We start from the raw sequence: 17,024 nt of genomic DNA, 5'->3' as shown, positions 1-17,024 counted from the left end.
TGTAGTGGTGATCTGACAACTTATTTGGATGCTGTCTCTAAGCCTAGGTTTAAGTTGATTTACGTACCCAAGCTATGTTTTTGTCACCTGTTAGAGGGCAGGTTCTTTCATTTACCCTTTGAATACATTACAGTTGATGTCCTGAGCTAACAGAATATGCATGCAATGTTCTGATTGGCATTTCAGCCTACCGATACTTTTATTGAGAGAGTTTGAAAGAACTCCAGCTTTTTCTGCTTGCCTCCAGCATAATTGTGTCCATAGTCCAGAGCTACTTCATTGGATGAAAAACACTGCCCCAAGATGGGAATGGTACTAAATTATAGCTACCTCTGCAAAGATATGCAGACAAGACACAGTTCAAATGGAACAACTGATTTTTTTCCCCCCACCTGGGCACTCTCCAGCCAGATGGCATTAATATCAATTTTTCAAGTTTCTGTTAACCTGCCTTTCCCCCTTCCAGTTATCCTCCCTTTCTCCCTTCATCTAGCCATCCCTCACCTTGAGCACTGCTGTCCCTCCCTCCCTCCCTTCTCCACCTATCACCTCCTGTCTTGGTGACCCCCCCCCCCCCACACTCTTGTTTGGATGTTTGGACACATACTGACATTTTTCCATACCTTGATGAAGGGCTCAAACGTGTATTTTATGTATTTTTACTTTTGCTATATAAAGGATGCTGCTTGACTGGAGTTTCTCCAGCTTTGTGTGTTTAACAGTTTAAATGGTCTACTTGTTATTTTTCTCAAGTTAACCTTGAATCACATTATATGATATTCAAATTCTGATCTCATTGGTATCAAATAAGGAATCTAGAACCATGAATGTCCATGGCAAGACTGGTGTTGATCAGTTTCTGTGAAACCTCATATTGAGGTTAAAAATTATCAAGGAAAATCTAGATTCATTTAGCTCAATTAATACCTTGCATGATATTTCCATATTGTTGTTTGAAAAGGATTGAAGAAAGGTTGCATTTTCTGTACTTTATCTTTTGAGTGCTTTGCATTCTATAGAACCATAGGTGCACTATGGGACTAAATTTCTGGGGAGCAAGCTCAGTGACTGTGGAGTCCTGAATGCTGCAGTGAATTGGGAGGAAATATTTAAATATTGAAAATAGTTGAGGCTCTATTTGCCCAGAGCATTTAAGCAATCAAGTTCCTGTCTGCTACAAGGAACATCCTTTGCTTGGACATTGTCTTTGGTTTGTTTAAAAACTTTGTAGTGTTGTGCTTGTCTGATGTTAAGCTATGGGGGGGATGGGGGGGGGGGGACGAGATAGAATTCACTTGGAGAAAGTAATCTTGAAAGGATGTGGATGATAGGTAGTTTCTCCTGGCTGCCAATTTATGATTTCTCTGCCATCACCAAGAGCTTTAAGTACCTCTCCCTCCTCTAGCCTCTGCACAATATATTGCAACAGCTGTACAGAAAAAAATTTATACAGGAGTTTCTCCTGACAATCGTCTGATCAAGTTATCAGGCAACAGAATGGCAGTAAGGCTAAAATAAAACTTTTCTCAATTTCAAACTCTTAAATGGTAGTGCACTACCATCTGTCTTCATGGTGACAGATGTCAACTGACTCAATAGTGGCAGCTACTATTTCCCAGTTTTTGTTTCCCCTGATGAGGTAATTGGACTGGTTACCTTTTGGTCCAAGTGTGACAATTCCTGAAAATAACTTTGGAGCTGCAGGAGCCACACCGCATGTAATGTATATCTCACTGCTTGTCCAGAATACAACTGTTCAGTGCCTCCTTGTTTTTGTTTCCTCTGGAATATTTAACCTGTGTTTTTATTCTTTACAGTTGGACGTGCTAATAGGAAATTGCTATAGAGCCTGCAATTCCTTACACAGGATCCACAGTTCATCCAAAATATAATGGATTGGCAGGCATACATTGCTTCATTATTCTTAAAGTAGGATACAAGTTGCCAACCTGGTGTTCAAGATGTGAACTCGAGGCTGATTTTTTAAATTCCCAGTCTGTGTTCTCTTGCAGTGCCAATATTTGTGCAGTCTATATCAATTAACATGTACCTTTGTCTGACATAGGATTTTTGTGTACTCACACATGCACAATATTTCTCGAGCATCTTTGTGCTGCTCTTGGCCAAATACTGCCAGAGGAGGTGATGGGGTAGATGATGAATATAACAACAAAAAAACTAATGTAACATTAAAGGGAGGAGGTGTCACATATTCCAAACCTGGGGGCTGAGGTAGCTGAAGACAGTTTCCTGTGTTCGGGGAAAAGGCATGATCATAAAATGTATTTCCAGTCTTAACAGCCTTAAACTATTTTACTCAACTTTCATTCAGGTATGTTCATAGCCTAAGAAGGGAATTCCTAAACCAATGAGATGGAGGCAATTTTTATTTTCTGTCAAGTACTTTAATTTGTATGTGACTACATCTACTTGTGGTAAGTTAACATTGGTGAAATCACATTAAAGGGCCCTGTTCATGTGCAGTTCTGGTTGTCCAGCTTTGGGAAGGATGGCATGAAGCTGAAAAGGGGGCAGAAAAATTTGTGTTCATGGGTTTGATTTATTGCAAAGCTGGATAGGCTGGGACTTTTTATCCTGGATTGTAAGAGGCGGAGGGATGGTTGTAAATAACACTGGCACTTTTCCAAAGATAGGGGTGTCTAAAACTAGAGGGGACAGGTGTACAACAAGAGGAGAAAGATTTTCACGCAAAGGGTGGTGGGTACATTGGAGTTGCCAACAGAAGGTGAAGAAATGGGTACAATTACTGTGTCAGGGATATTTGGAGAGATGTGGATAGGAAAAGTTTAAATAATACTGGTCAGCAGAATTAGGTGATTCAGCCCATTGACTGCTTCACCATTTAAATCATGGCTGATGTATTTTTGCTCTCAACCCAATTTTCCTGCCTTCTCTCCACAACTTTTGACACCCTTACAAATCAATAGCCTCACAACCTCTGCGCTAAATATATCTAGTGACCTGGCCTCGAATTTCAGAGATTCACCACCTCTAGCTGAAGTAATGTATCCTCATCTGCATTTGGAAAGAACATCCTTTTATTCTGAGGATGTGCCCTCAGAATGCCCCCCACCCTTCACATCCACTTTATCCAGCCATTTCAACATTTGGAATGTTTTGATGAGACCCCCCCCCCCCATCCTAAATTGCAGTGAGTACATTTGTTCATCCTTTCGGAACATTCTTAAAAACCTCCACTGGACCCTCTCCAACATTGACACATCCATAAGATGTGGAGTGAGCCCAAAACTGCTTGCAAAACTCCAAATATGCCCTATAAAGACAGCATTATATGTTTTTTTTATATTCGTCTTTTCAAAATGATACATTGCATTGTATTCCTTACTACTGACTCAACTTGCAGATTAACATTGGGGAGTGTCCCCAAAGTTTCTCAACTTTCTAAATTGAGAAAATACCATATACCGAAGTGCATGACTACAAATCCCTATGCTGTATGCCATCTGCCACTTTCTCTATTCTACCAACCCATCCAAGTCTTTCTGAAAACCCTCTGCTTAATGCTACTTACCCCTCTACCTATCTTCGATTAATCTCCAAATGGGCCAAATGTGGATAAATGAGACTAACTCGGGGAGACAATTTGATCAGGATAGGCAAGTTGGGCTGAAACACCGTGCACTGGCCGTGTGGCTAGATAATCGGTGATGCATGCTTCACCAAGGGAAGAGAATTCACTGGAATCCATTCTCAAGTGTTTCTGTTCCTGTATTAGGAAATGATTTCAGGATGTGGAATTAAGAGGGAGTAGAGTTACAGGATTTTTAAAAAAAAATCTATTTGAATGGCAGAGTATAGGTTACATTTTCACAGGTACTGCACATGTATGAGAAGGGTATGGATGGCTATGGTCAGGGTGATAGAATGATACTCGGCAAGGAGTTGATGGGCAGAATGACTTGTTTCTGTGCTGGTGTGTTCTGTGGTTCTAAATGGCTAAGGCCGAGTCCTACACCAACCTGGCATTTTCTCAAACGAATTCGTTTGCCACCAGTTTTGTCTCCGTCAAGAGCGATCCCTCCTCACGGCGACTCGCCTCAAAACTCAACAGGGTCCATATTCCTGTAGATGGAATGTTGTCACCCACACACAAAGCACAGGCTTCAAGTGGAGCGGAAGGAACAAACAGCCCACATTGTAGGGAGCAGGCCAAGCCGCTCTGCTCTCTCAGTCCGGGTTCTGGGAACTCTGTTCATACCTTCCCGTAGGGTAGGAGGAGTCGGGAAGAGTCCCATCCCACTCTTGTCCCGGCGTGTGTAATCCAGGCGGGGCTGCTTGCTGAAAAGAAAGGAGCGGGTTGCAGGCTGGTGGGTTCCGAGAGGGCAAACCACTGGACACGTCGCAGTTCAGCTGACGAGACTCCAACTCAACCCAGACCCATTAAAATCACATCAACCAAATCTTAAACCTGGACGGGAAACGTTGGCAAAGGATTTAAAAAAAAAGAGTTGGTGCATCACTGCGGTTAGACTGGTCTAGTCAGATCGAAAGCAGCGTTGTGCAGTTAACCCTCCCCTCTCGCCAGGTCAACCACGCTCTTCTGCCCAATGCTCGAAATCTGGAGATCAATTCAGGCAACAGTGCCTGAAAACCCTCACCCCTCCTCGGTTCTAATGAAAAGACACCCGTCCTGAAGGTTGATGTATCTTTTTGTCCCTCAGAAGATGCGCCTGGACTTGTATCTCTACCGTTTTCTGTTCATATTTTAATTTTGGGCATCCACCCCCTCCCCCCCCCCCCCCCCGCTTTAATTGACCAAACTCCTCTACTTTCAGCCAACAAACGTGATTCGCTTCTCCACTGAAATTACAATATTCTAAAACAAGACATCCTTGGGCGCAGCTTAATAGCCTTGACTGTTTTAGTAGACATTTTCATCCAAGGGAATTGGCATTGGATTCACACCATGCAGTTCCTGGTTCATTAACCTTTCAATTTGTTTTAGATTCTAAACTGTGCAAAACAAGCCATTGGAGTGTTTGGATTTGGATTCTCAAATTTCACCAGGATTCCTCCACAATAGGGAGGGAACCTCTTCTGCTGAAAGGGCCAAAATTTGATATTAAAAAAATGAACAGGGAGTCATTGTGAACAGGGGAGAAGGCCAAAGTGAAGTATCCTTCCTGTTCCAAGGAGCACCATACTTTCAACCTTGGCTAAAGGGCAGAAAGTGGAGGGTAGTGGTGACTGGAGGGAAATATTTAAATTGATCCCCAGAACCCTCAACCGGACTCCTGCAATTCACAAACCTGCTGGAGAAAGTCAGCAGGCATCCATTGGAAGCAAAGGTCTGGGCCCAAAACAGTTGTTACCTTTTGTTTCTTGTGACTGCTGCATGGTGTGTTGAGTTTTTCCAGCATGTTTTTGTATGTGTGTTGCAGTCGCCCCAGGTTCAGGTACTGGGGATCAATTTCCCTCCAGTCCGGCTTTTTTGTTTAACTCTGGGTGGGACTACTGCCTTTCTGTGACATTAATGACCATGATTTGGTCACAGTTTCAAACTTCCAGATGAAACTGAGATTGAATTGTAACAATGACATCAAGACCACATTGACTGACTGAATGGACAAGTAAAGTGTAACACAGAAAAGTGTTTGGTCAGGTGAATGAGGAGAGACCAATTCAGACAAGGCATTACAAATTTTATGGAAGAGATACCAGGTGTATATGTGCACAAATCTTTAAAAGTGGCTGGGCAAGTTGAGAAGTTGTTCATCATTATGGATCTTTATTCTTATATGTATATAAAAAAGCAAGAAAATGTTGCTACCCCAGAATAAAATATGGATTAGGTCAGAATTTCTTTCTTATGTGGCGCTATGAAATTTTCCATCACCGGCCTCCCTATATCAGTAGTTTTTATATTCATAAAATCCCTATTATTATCAGTCTGACATCACTATCTATGCCCCACCCAATCATTTGCCATATATCTCATCTCAGAACCATCAGCTCAACCTTTTCCAAGCACCTGTCTCACAAGTGAACAACTACTCTGACCTCCACTGATATCTACAACCTTAAAGCAGCCACTGAACAATTTCTTGTGCTTCCTCACTGTGTAACATTACCACAGTTTGGGAATATGTGGGTTGGACAGCTGAGTGTTCAATTTTGGGCTTTACACTTTCTAAAAAATGTTGGAGCTTTGTAAAGTTTGTAAAAGAGATTTATAAGAATGGTAGCAGGGTTAATTTGACAATGACATGAGGAAGTTAGAAAAGCTGGTGTTTTCCTTTATAGCAGAGAAAATTATGAGGAAGATTGATTGAAGTATTTCCAAAACACATTGGTTTAATAGAATAAAAAAGCAGAGATAATTTGCAATGACATGCAGCCTTTTAACCACCCAACACACATTTAAGGTCATTTTCCAAAAGACAGAGTTGACAGAAAAAAAATATTTTACAGTGTGCATTTGTGTTCCAAAATGTACTGACTGAAGACGATTCACGAGTAACATTCAAAAGGAAAAAGGGTAAACACTTGAAAAACATTTGCAAAGCTTCAGGAAGGGAAAGGGAGGGGCAGTAACTATCTAGCTCTTTTAAAGAGTTAGGTCACTGCAATGGAAAAACCTCCTGTACTGTGTGGGGATTAATGATTCCCACTCTTTTCAAAGAGGAATGTGTAAATGTGGAAGGAAGTTTCCACTTCTGATATTCCAGCCTTGATCTCACCCACTGTGATGTCGTTAAAAGGAGTTGGTGTGATTTTTCTCCACTCTACACAAATGTTTCTTAGTTCTCCAATGCCCTCTGACTAGATTTCTGAAAGTAATTAATCAAAAGAAACCAACCATACAATAGTGTCCATTGTTACAAAATTAAAGCAAAATCTGGAATCCCTATTTGCTGTTTTATAATTAAAATGGGTTAAAGTGCAACCAAAACTGTCACTTTCAGCATTCCTATTGTTTCATAAAGTCTCAAGAGATTGATGGTGAAATAAGTAGCTTTGTCAGTAGATGTCACACTTAGTCTGCATGTGGTTTTGAGATGAGCTTTGCCTTGAGATTGTAATTGATCTTATGAACAGCACTGGCGACACAAATACAATATAACCCAGCCCAACCATGGCCAAATCTGAGGCTGAGGTCTTATCATTTTTGTTATATCTGTTCTGATCCAACTAGGCTATTACAAGGTCGGGTCAGATACAGCAATGAGCTCTCTGAACCCTTCTCCATTAACAATGGCGTGAAGCAAGGCTGTGTTCTCGCACCAACCCTCTTTTCAATCTTCTTCAGCATGATGCTGAACCAACAATGACCCCAACAATGAAGACGCTGTTTACATCCGGTACCGCACGGATGGCAGTCTCTTCAATCTGAGGCGCCTGCAAGCTCACACCAAGACACAAGAGAAACTTGTCCGTGAACTACTCTTTGCAGATGATGCCGCTTTAGTTGCCCATTCAGAGCCAGCTCTTCAGCGCTTGACGTCCTGCTTTGCGGAAACTGCCAAAATGTTTGGCCTGGAAGTCAGCCTGAAGAAAACTGAGGTCCTCCATCAGCCAGCTCCCCACCATGACTACCAGCCCCCCCACATCTCCATCGGGCACACAAAACTCAAAACGGTCAACCAGTTTACCTATCTCGGCTGCACCATTTCATCAGATGCAAGGATCGACAATGAGATAGACAACAGACTCGCCAAGGCAAATAGCACCTTTGGAAGACTACACAAAAGAGTCTGGAAAAACAACCAACTGAAAAACCTCACAAAGATAAGCGTATACAGAGCCGTTGTCATACCCACACTCCTGTTCGGCTCCGAATCATGGGTCCTCTACCGGCACCACCTACGGCTCCTAGAACGCTTCCACCAGCGTTGTCTCCGCTCCATCCTCAACATCCATTGGAGCGCTTACACCCCTAACATCGAAGTACTCGAGATGGCAGAGGTCGACAGCATCGAGTCCACGCTGCTGAAGATCCAGCTGCGCTGGATGGGTCACGTCTCCAGAATGGAGGACCATCGCCTTCCCAAGATCGTGTTATATGGCGAGCTTTCCACTGGCCACCGTGACAGAGGTGCACCAAAGAAAAGGTACAAGGACTGCCTAAAGAAATCTCTTGGTGCCTGCCACATTGACCACCGCCAGTGGGCTGATAACGCCTCAAACCGTGCATCTTGGCGCCTCACAGTTTGGCGGGCAGCAACCTCCTTTGAAGAAGACCGCAGAGCCCACCTCACTGACAAAAGGCAGAGGAGGAAAAACCCAACACCCAACCCCAACCAACCAATTTTCCCTTGCAACCGCTGCAATCGTGTCTGCCTGTCCCGCATCGGACTTGTCAGCCACAAACGAGCCTGCAGCTGACGTGGACTTTTTACCCCCTCCATAAATCTTCGTCCGCGAAGCCAAGCCAAAGAAAAAAAATAATCTCAGACATGCTATTGATAGGAGGCAATTTTTGTCTTTCTTTTCCTTTGAATCATCTACCTATTTATTATAAGAGCATTACAAGGGGAGAGGACAGGCTATTCAATGATGTTCATTATGGATGAGTTAGGTCCAATTTCATGAACCTGACAGGGTAGGACAAAGTGTAAATTCAACCCATGTAACCAAATCCAGTTAGGTTTGAGTCAGGGAACCAGACTCCATGGGCAATTTCACGTGTTCTGAGATATATTGAAAAGCTTTGTTTTGCAGCTATTCAGGCAACTCAATCCATACTTAATCACAACACATATGCAATAAAAAAACAAAAGCGCAGGGTGTAGTGTTACAGTAAGTCAGAGTGCACGGTGTTACAAAGACAATATGTAGGGTACGCAGAAAAGTGCACTTAAAACAGTGGGCTTCATTTTGTTTTACTAAGGAGAGGCCAATTTAAAGGGTCTAATAGTAGCAGGATATAAACTGTCCTTGAATTTGGAAGCTTGTATTTTCAATCTGTATATTTTCTGCCTGATTGAAGGGGGAGGGTGTGGCTGGGGTGCGAAGGGCCCTTTAATAGTTGACAGCTTTCCCAAGACAGCATGAGGCAGACATGGAATTGTTCAAGTGGAGGTAGGGCTGAGCCGCATTCACACCTTTCTGCAGTTGCTCAGCATTCCAAGCTTCACAGCAACAGAAATAACCATATAACCATTTACAGAGCGGAAACAGGCCATGTTGGCCTTTCGAGTCCGCACCGGTTCAGTAGAACAGCTCCACTAGCTCAAACCTCCCGCTCTCTGCCAATAACCCTCCAACCCCCTCACCTCCATGTACACATGCAACCTTTTCTTAAATGACAGATACTTTTGAAGTTACCTGTGGCACAGAGTCTTGCAGTTTAAACTTTGACAATAATCCATACCAACACACAAGGCTTCATTATCTTTATGCCACAATCTTGTTTTGCCACCATTTCCCCCATCTTAAGTTCCCCTTGTCTAACACCCCTTTCTTGCGTTGTTGAGAGCTCCGATTTTAATTCACATGGTGGAAGTCTTTTGCCCACTCAGTAACCATTTCTAGCCTTTTCTCCATTTTCGCCCTAGTACCTCACTTTTTGCTGCCCAAACATCTCGTTAAACTTTATAAATGAGTGATTTTACAAAGTATTCCATCTCCGCATTTTCATTTCCTTTGCAAAATTTTATATCACGTAAGTTATTGTGGTCAAGAGCAACTTATTTTCTGAATTTTTCTGTTACTGAATGATGCAAGTTGTAGAGCTTGAGAGCAGCAGTGGAGTTCCTCCAGCATTCCTGTATTAATATTAATTTTCTATTTGTGCTCAGCTTTCCATTTGAGAAAGGTGGTTGGTTTCCAGTTAGGATCCAAGCTCATCTCAATGTGAGATTATATAATGATATCTGTGGAATAGATCTGGTTAATGACATAGTTATAATTCTGTATATTATTTCCTACCTAATGTAAACCATTTGGAATATATGTACAATGGAGTCTGCTTTAGCCTCAGTCCTGTTACATCTGCACTTTAGAAATGCACTGAATGTAAAATAAATTCTACATGAGTTCAGTGTAAATATCTCAATTTGTCATTGGTCCTTTGGCCCATGAAATCCACCATTCTAGATCCTCCTCCGCAAACCTCACCTCTTCATATGGCTGAAGTAACTCCTTATTTGTCTCCCTGTCCTCACATCTCTGTAATCTTCCTTTTCTGATAAAAAGCACTAAATAAATGAGCATTGAACACAAAACTATTTAATTGCATATCTTTATCGGTAACAATATAAAATGTGATGTGCAAAATTGAATGTTTTCTAATACTAATCACACACAGTTGCTCAAAGACTGCAATACAGCTCTAGCAATTTTCCAGTAAAATCTGTGAACTAATTTCAACTTTTCCCAGACACAGCAATGCAATTGTTAATGCTAGATCCTGGTCGAAATCTGTATCCTGGTTTGATAATTTCCATATGCCAACTCAGCCTTCTATTAAAGGAAAAGAAACAGTAGTATTGATTAAGGCTTTGTCTCAATACGTTGATTATTTCCACCCGTGAATGCAGTCTGACCTGCTGAGTTCCTCTAACATTTTTTTTGTTCGTTCAGCATTCCAGCATCTGCAGCATTTGTGCTTCTTCCTGCCAACATTATGTAGTGAGATCCACCTTTTGAAAATATGGACATATGTTCCATCAACATGCCTAAAATAAAGTCAATTAACCTCAGCAACAGACACAACCCAAGTGTTACTGTAATCATAGAGTTACTACACAGAAGGCATTCAGGCCAGCTATCGAGAGAGAGAGAGAGAGAGAGAGAGAGCGGATCCAGTCAGCTCCACCCTCCAACTCTTTCCCCTTAGCCTCATGCTTTCCTTTAAATATTTCCTCTACCTAACGTGCGTTTGTAACCAAAACAATAATACATTGGTGCAATGTTATTAATAATTGATCTGCATAAGTGCAGCAGCAAGGAATAATAAACAAATATCCACTTTCAATTCTTTTATTTACTTTCCAAGCTTGGCTACAATAATAACCAGTTTTTGCTTTAATTTTGTTTAATACAAACAAGAAGAACCAAAAAAAAAATTTTTTTTCAAGCAATATATTGTATGTGAAGACAATTAGAAGTTAAAGTTATTGTGATAATTACTTTCATAAACCATTGCCTCATCAGCAATAAAGAAGTAAAGGAAGCTAGAATTCAGCCAGGTTATACAGCCGTGAAATGACTCCATTTAGCACCAATGTAGCTGAACAGTTTAACTCTTCTCACTTGCTTTATAGTCAAAGTTTCCTTAATTTCCATAATTTTATGCTTTATTTTGTTAGGAAAATACAGTGTACATAGTTTATAGATATAATTGAAAAACAGAGCAGTAGGATGTATGAAATAGATACATTTCAAATAATTGATACAAAGCTTTACAGCTTTATTCATACCTGAAAGTACATAACCCAAGCCACACAAAGAACGATCTGAGAATTCTGAAGCCACTTGCGTTTCCTCGCCAATTATACAATTGTTGTAAACATTTCCTGCCTCTATATCTTCATACCCCACTGTAATGTTCTATCTTTAACCTTTCACTATCCCTCTATCTTCAACATTCTTCTGTCCTTCTAGCCAAGCTGTAAATTCCTGTGGAGTGACATTAGCTAATATTAATTATCACAAGCCTAATATTCATAAATGAAGAGAGGTTCAATGGGTAACTCTCCAGGGGTTGGAAATATGGGCATGGAACGTTTAAGCTGTTTGCTGTATCTGCAAAACAGCTGGCTCATCTGGCTCATGAATGTGGAGCTCGATGTTCATCGGTGGGTGACTTGCTTTGACTTCTTGCTGGTTTTCAGAAAGGTTCTCCAGCAGAATCGCAGGCTCCTCTGTGCTTTCCTCCTTCATTACAACACCTCGATTCTCACTGCTTTCCACCTCAAGTTCCATCTCTTTCATTTTCTCTTCTGCCTTCTCTGCCACTTCTTTAATTTCCTCCGCTGCTAATGTGCCAGGAGAAATTTCCAATTGCACCTCGGATTGCATGTTCTCTTCAACTGCTCCAGCTGCATCTGCTTCCAATGTGACCACTGCATCGCTTGGGCTTTGTGGAGACTCCCCATTCTTAGACTTTTTGACCTTGAAGGTCAGAGGTGATACTTTAAAACTGGAGGACTTGCCCGTTGGGGGCTTCTGTTGATTTGGGCTGAGTGACTTCTTAATCTTCTCTCGTCTTTCTGGAGACACAATCTTTGTGCCAAACTTATTCATCCTTTTCTCAATATTCTCACGGGAAAAGGCCTTCTTGATGCTGTCAACTTTCTTCAGACTTGACCTCTTGATTTTCGAAGCCTTGGATTGCTCCAGCTTCTCGCATTTTTCTTCATCATGGAATTCGTCATTGTCCTCCAGGTCATGGATATCTTCATCTGAAGACAGCTCCAGCGCCGGATGGGAAACTTCCATATCTTTATTCTCATTGCCACATTCTTCCTCTGCTGTGTCTACTTTTGGCTTTTCGAAAACTTTCGCCGGTATCTCTGCTTCATCCTGCAAAATGTTCATCAGTTTTAAAATCAATTTAATAAGAGAAATGTGAGGTGTTGTACTTTAGGAGGTCCAATGTGAGTAGGACCTACACAGTGAATGATAGGGATCTGGGAGTTTTGTAGAGCAGAGGGATCAAGGAGTACAAGTATAGTACCTTGACGGTGGCCTTCATCAGTCAGAGTAATGGTATAGATTAGAAGTTGGGAGGTCATGTGGCAGTTCTATAAGATGTTGACAAGGTCCCATTTGGAGTATTGTGTTCAGTTTTCATCACTGTGTTATATGAAAGATGTTGTCAAACTGGAGATGATGCAGAGAATATTTACAAGGATATTGTCAGAACCCGAGGACCTGAATTAGAGGGAGAGGTTAAGTAGGCTAGGACTTTATTTGGAGTGCTAGAGGATGAGGGTCTGATTGCATAGAGGAGTACATAATCACGAGAGATTAGATTGGGTGAATGGAGAGTCTTTTGACTAGAGTAGGGGAAATTGGTAACCAGAGGACATAGAAGTGAGAGGGAAGTGATTTAACAGGAACTTAGGAGGCAACATTTTTTTTTTTTTTTTTTTTTAAACACACACACAGAGGGTGGTGGATGTATGGCATGACATGCCAGGGGAGGTGGTTGAGGCAGGTACTATTGCAATGTTTTAAGAACACAAATGGATCGATATGTGGATAGGGTACGTTTATGGGCCAAATACAGACAGACGGGACTGGCGCGGGTGGGATTTTTTGGTCGGTGTGGGCAAGTTGGGCTGAAGGGTCTGTTGCCACACGATATGACTCTATGACGAGCTGCATATATTTATTCCGATTTGTTTCAAAATGGAGATTGAACTTTAAAAACTGTCTGGCTTTTGTAAAACTGTAGGCTTTAGTAACAGTTCTTCTCTACAGTTAAAGCAACATAGCAGCTACTAATGGAATCTCCAAGGTGAATTAGGACTGGACCATGCATATGGCACTAACATTGTACAGGAGCTAATAAAACCAAGGAGTGAAACCCACCTTAATTTGACTCAATGGATTTTATAGCAAGGTAACAAACTCTTCAGCTCAACTTATCCTTAACAACTGAGCGGTCGACCTAAGCTGGTCCCATTTGCCTTCGTTTGAGTCATATCCCTCTAAACCATTCCTATACAGCTAAAAATGTTGTTTTTTTTTAAAAAATGTTGCAACTGTACCCACCACGACACTTCCTCTGGCAGCATGTTCCATATCCAGTAAAATTCAAGCAAGTGGCAAAAAAAAAATTGCAGAAAATGAATAGATCAAAAAATTGTTTAAAATTGGCACGCCTCTAGTCAGTTTGCCAATCCACACAACACGAAATCTCAAGTAACCAGAAAATCCACATCCGGCACATCCCCATCCCCTTAGGAGCTGGATATCGGGGTTTTTAACCATACCCACCACCCTCTGTGTGAAAACAGTATACCTCGCAAGCTTATCCACCTCTGCAAATGTGTGAGAACTTCAGAGAAAGCCTCAATTCTGCCCTGAAATGAAGCAAATTTCATTTGTTCAACCACAAGCTGTTCCCAAACTTTATGCTAATAAATGATGTTTTAAAGAACTTGAGCATAATCCAAAAGTCTACTTAGTCTCCAGCATCAGAAGATGGAAGACTGCCAATAACGAAAGATAAAATTAGCTATAGTTTGTTAACATTAGTCTTCACTTACAGTTTACTTTTGTTCTACCCACTTCATCTATGGTGCCCCTGAATCTTCCTCACTTTTCGTTCAGGTTAATGCGTGTCTTATTTACCTTCAGGTCTAAACATATTATTTCATTTATCATTTAAAACTCTGGTGAGTAAAAGACTACCCTTGGAAATCAAGTTCAACCCACAACACAGGTATATGGAACACTCCAACCCAAATCTGAAGCCTCAGTGAAAGGCTCAAATTCTAAGAAATTAAAAGCCAAAGTGGGCGCTCAAAACGCGAGTTTAAATAAATGTCGCCCGACAACGAATGTCGGAAAATACTCGGGCGGTGACTCATCCACACACACTCGCCGGCCAAGCGGAGCGTGTCTGAGGATTCCCAATCTGGTTGCACGAATGTGGCCACGTATCTACAGGGTATTTTCGAGGCTGGACTGTTTTGGCCAGGGTGGTTGCACCCTCTGGTGCTTCATATCCCGTCCCACCTTCACCGAATAAGAAAGTGACCGCGGCGCCCTGCTCCCGGGGCAGCGAGGGGACAGCACGACACAGGCAGGGCTCCACACCAGGACCACACAGGCAGGGCTCCACCACAGGCAGGCAGGGCTCCTCCACAGGCAGGCAGGGCTCCTCCACACAGGCAGGCAGGGCTCCTCCACACAGGCAGGGCTCCTCCACACAGGCAGGGCTCCTCCACACAGGCAGGGCTCCTCCACACAGGCAGGGCTCCTCCACACAGGCAGGGCTCCTCCACACACCCTCTCTCCCCCCACTGCGTTAACCTCAGGGATGTTTTTAACTTCACACACACCCCACCCGACACCTGCTCACCACATAGCGGCGGAGATCAGTCCGCCACGCAACAACAAAGCCATGTCAACTGGTGTCTTGTGAGTGAAAGGGAGGGGAAGAGTTCACCATGGCGATAACTAGGGAAAGCGAATGCGCCGTCCTTGCAAAGCAGAACTGAATATAAACACAAAAATATTGCCTTGTTAACCCCTTTTTAAAAATTCCACTATTTAATTATCTTTTTTTTTAAAAAGCTGCCTCCAGATGGGTTGGAAAAGAAGTCACAATAGGCCGAAAGGGAATGACTTGGGGCGGACCCGTGGACGCGCGTTACCGTGACTGGGGCGAGGTCGTCTGAACGGCGGAGATGAGATTGGTGGGGGTGGGGGGGGTTCCATCCCCTCTCATTTACCTGGAAGATCAGCACTCGAAAGTTATTCTTCTTCAGCAGCTGCGATTGGTTGTTCTCCAACTTCTTCACCTGCCCCGTTTGCTTGTCCAGGCGCTCCCGCATCTCCTTGACATTGGCGCTGACTTTGCGCGACTTGTCCAGCAGCTTGTTCACCGTGTTGCTGGTGGTGCTGTGGCTCTTGGACAGCTTGGTCAGGTCGCTCTGGATGCCCTGCACCGAGCTCTCCACGCCGATCTGCCGCTGCTCCATCTTCCTCTGGTTGTCCTGCACCGTGTCCAGCATGTTGACCAGTTTGTCCAGTAGCGCCAGCACCGTGATGGCGTTAACCTGCGAGCTCTCCCGCGGCGCCTCGGCTGGTGCCGAGCCGGGAGCCGGGCTCGGAGACGCGCTGGACGCCGGGCTCGCACTAGACGCCGGGCTGCTCTCCGGGCCTCCTTGCACGGCCTCGGCGCTGCTTTTTTCCGCTTGCACTCCGTCTTCTCCCATTTCGGAAATGAGTTTGGCAAACTTTTCGCCCTCTCCTCTCACCCCTTGCAACTTTGGGTCTGGAGAGTTGCAAACTGTCAGCGAGTGCAGAATGCAAACACGACAATTCTGCCCCTCTCCGGTCGGGTCAGATCCCAATCCCTCCTTTCCCAGGGGCTGTTTACTGTTAAGCTCCCAGCTCCCTCGCTAGCGATCCAGTTAAGGGAAACTCCTTGCTCCAACGCGATCCATTTCCGTCCACATCCCACGCCCACAGGGGTGGGCACTAGAGGAGTGGAGCCGGGTGATTATTTTGCCATAAATGTTATTTTTTTTTTTGCAAATCGTGCAGAGGCCACGGACATATCACAGGCAGTCTGGCCCCTGTCCCATTCGTGCTATTGGCTGTACAGATGGCAAATGAGAAAGCGTTCAGTTCCCTGAACACCGTTCCCATACTCTCGCTCCTTGAACTGGGTAAAAATACATGGGACCCACACACACTGCAAGCATCATACACAAAGTAATTGAATGCAATACAAACTGTCCATCGAGCTGGTTGAAGGGAGAAACCCTTGCATTCCAAAACTTTTTTTTATGTCTGAATGGAAACTATTCGATTTTGTTTTCGGAGATGTGTCCTCCCGTTTATCAGATTGCACCGATACGAATGTCGGAGAGAGAGGAAGATGCGTCGGAGCATATTTTGCCCGTGATGTCATCTACTCGGAATAGTTTGCTCAGGGCCTGGCTTCCAGCGCCACACATCTGTCTTCACCCTGGCACCGAACTTGGCCTGGGATGTGCGAGGCGATGACACGAGAAATCATCACGCAAGGTACCTGGCATCGACGTCTGGCGCAGGCAATCCCACGCCGTGGACTCAAGCCTGGGATTCGCTGTGTTTCAGTGTAAACCTTAGAATTCAGGGAACCAGTGAGAACTGGAAACACATTCCCGGCATCAGAAACATATTGTACGCAAGCGCAGTGTGGTGGTACACCACCGGCCTCCTGCAGGGGGCAACCTCTGTACCTGCATGAGTGTCAGGGGACAGGACAACACCTGGCCAACTGCCAATCAGTCGGCCTGAAGGGATCAAGCCCAACCCGGTCGGGTGTCAGTCACCCTACGGGATATAAGCCTGTACCAGCCTCCTGCGGC

The 17,024-nt window shown here is 43.6% G+C and overlaps 1 protein-coding gene across 1 annotated transcript; it reads right to left on the bottom strand.

Annotated features, from left to right (window-relative positions):
* Positions 1-10,949: 10,949 nt before the first annotated feature.
* Positions 10,950-16,811, bottom strand: LOC138761825 (caveolae-associated protein 2-like). The gene is made up of 2 exons (XM_069934620.1): positions 15,396-16,811; positions 10,950-12,510 (listed from the first exon to the last, which is right to left on the bottom strand). Exons 1-2 carry the CDS (start codon positions 15,879-15,881, stop codon positions 11,713-11,715), a joined length of 1,284 nt encoding a protein of 427 aa, XP_069790721.1. The 5' UTR covers positions 15,882-16,811; the 3' UTR covers positions 10,950-11,712.
* Between the last annotated feature and the right edge of the window lie 213 nt (positions 16,812-17,024).

This window comes from Narcine bancroftii, chromosome 4, assembly GCF_036971445.1.
Source record: "Narcine bancroftii isolate sNarBan1 chromosome 4, sNarBan1.hap1, whole genome shotgun sequence".
Lineage (NCBI taxonomy): Eukaryota > Metazoa > Chordata > Chondrichthyes > Torpediniformes > Narcinidae > Narcine > Narcine bancroftii.
The sequence above is the reverse complement of the archived record's forward strand: the minus strand, read 5'-3'. Positions and strand labels throughout refer to the sequence as shown.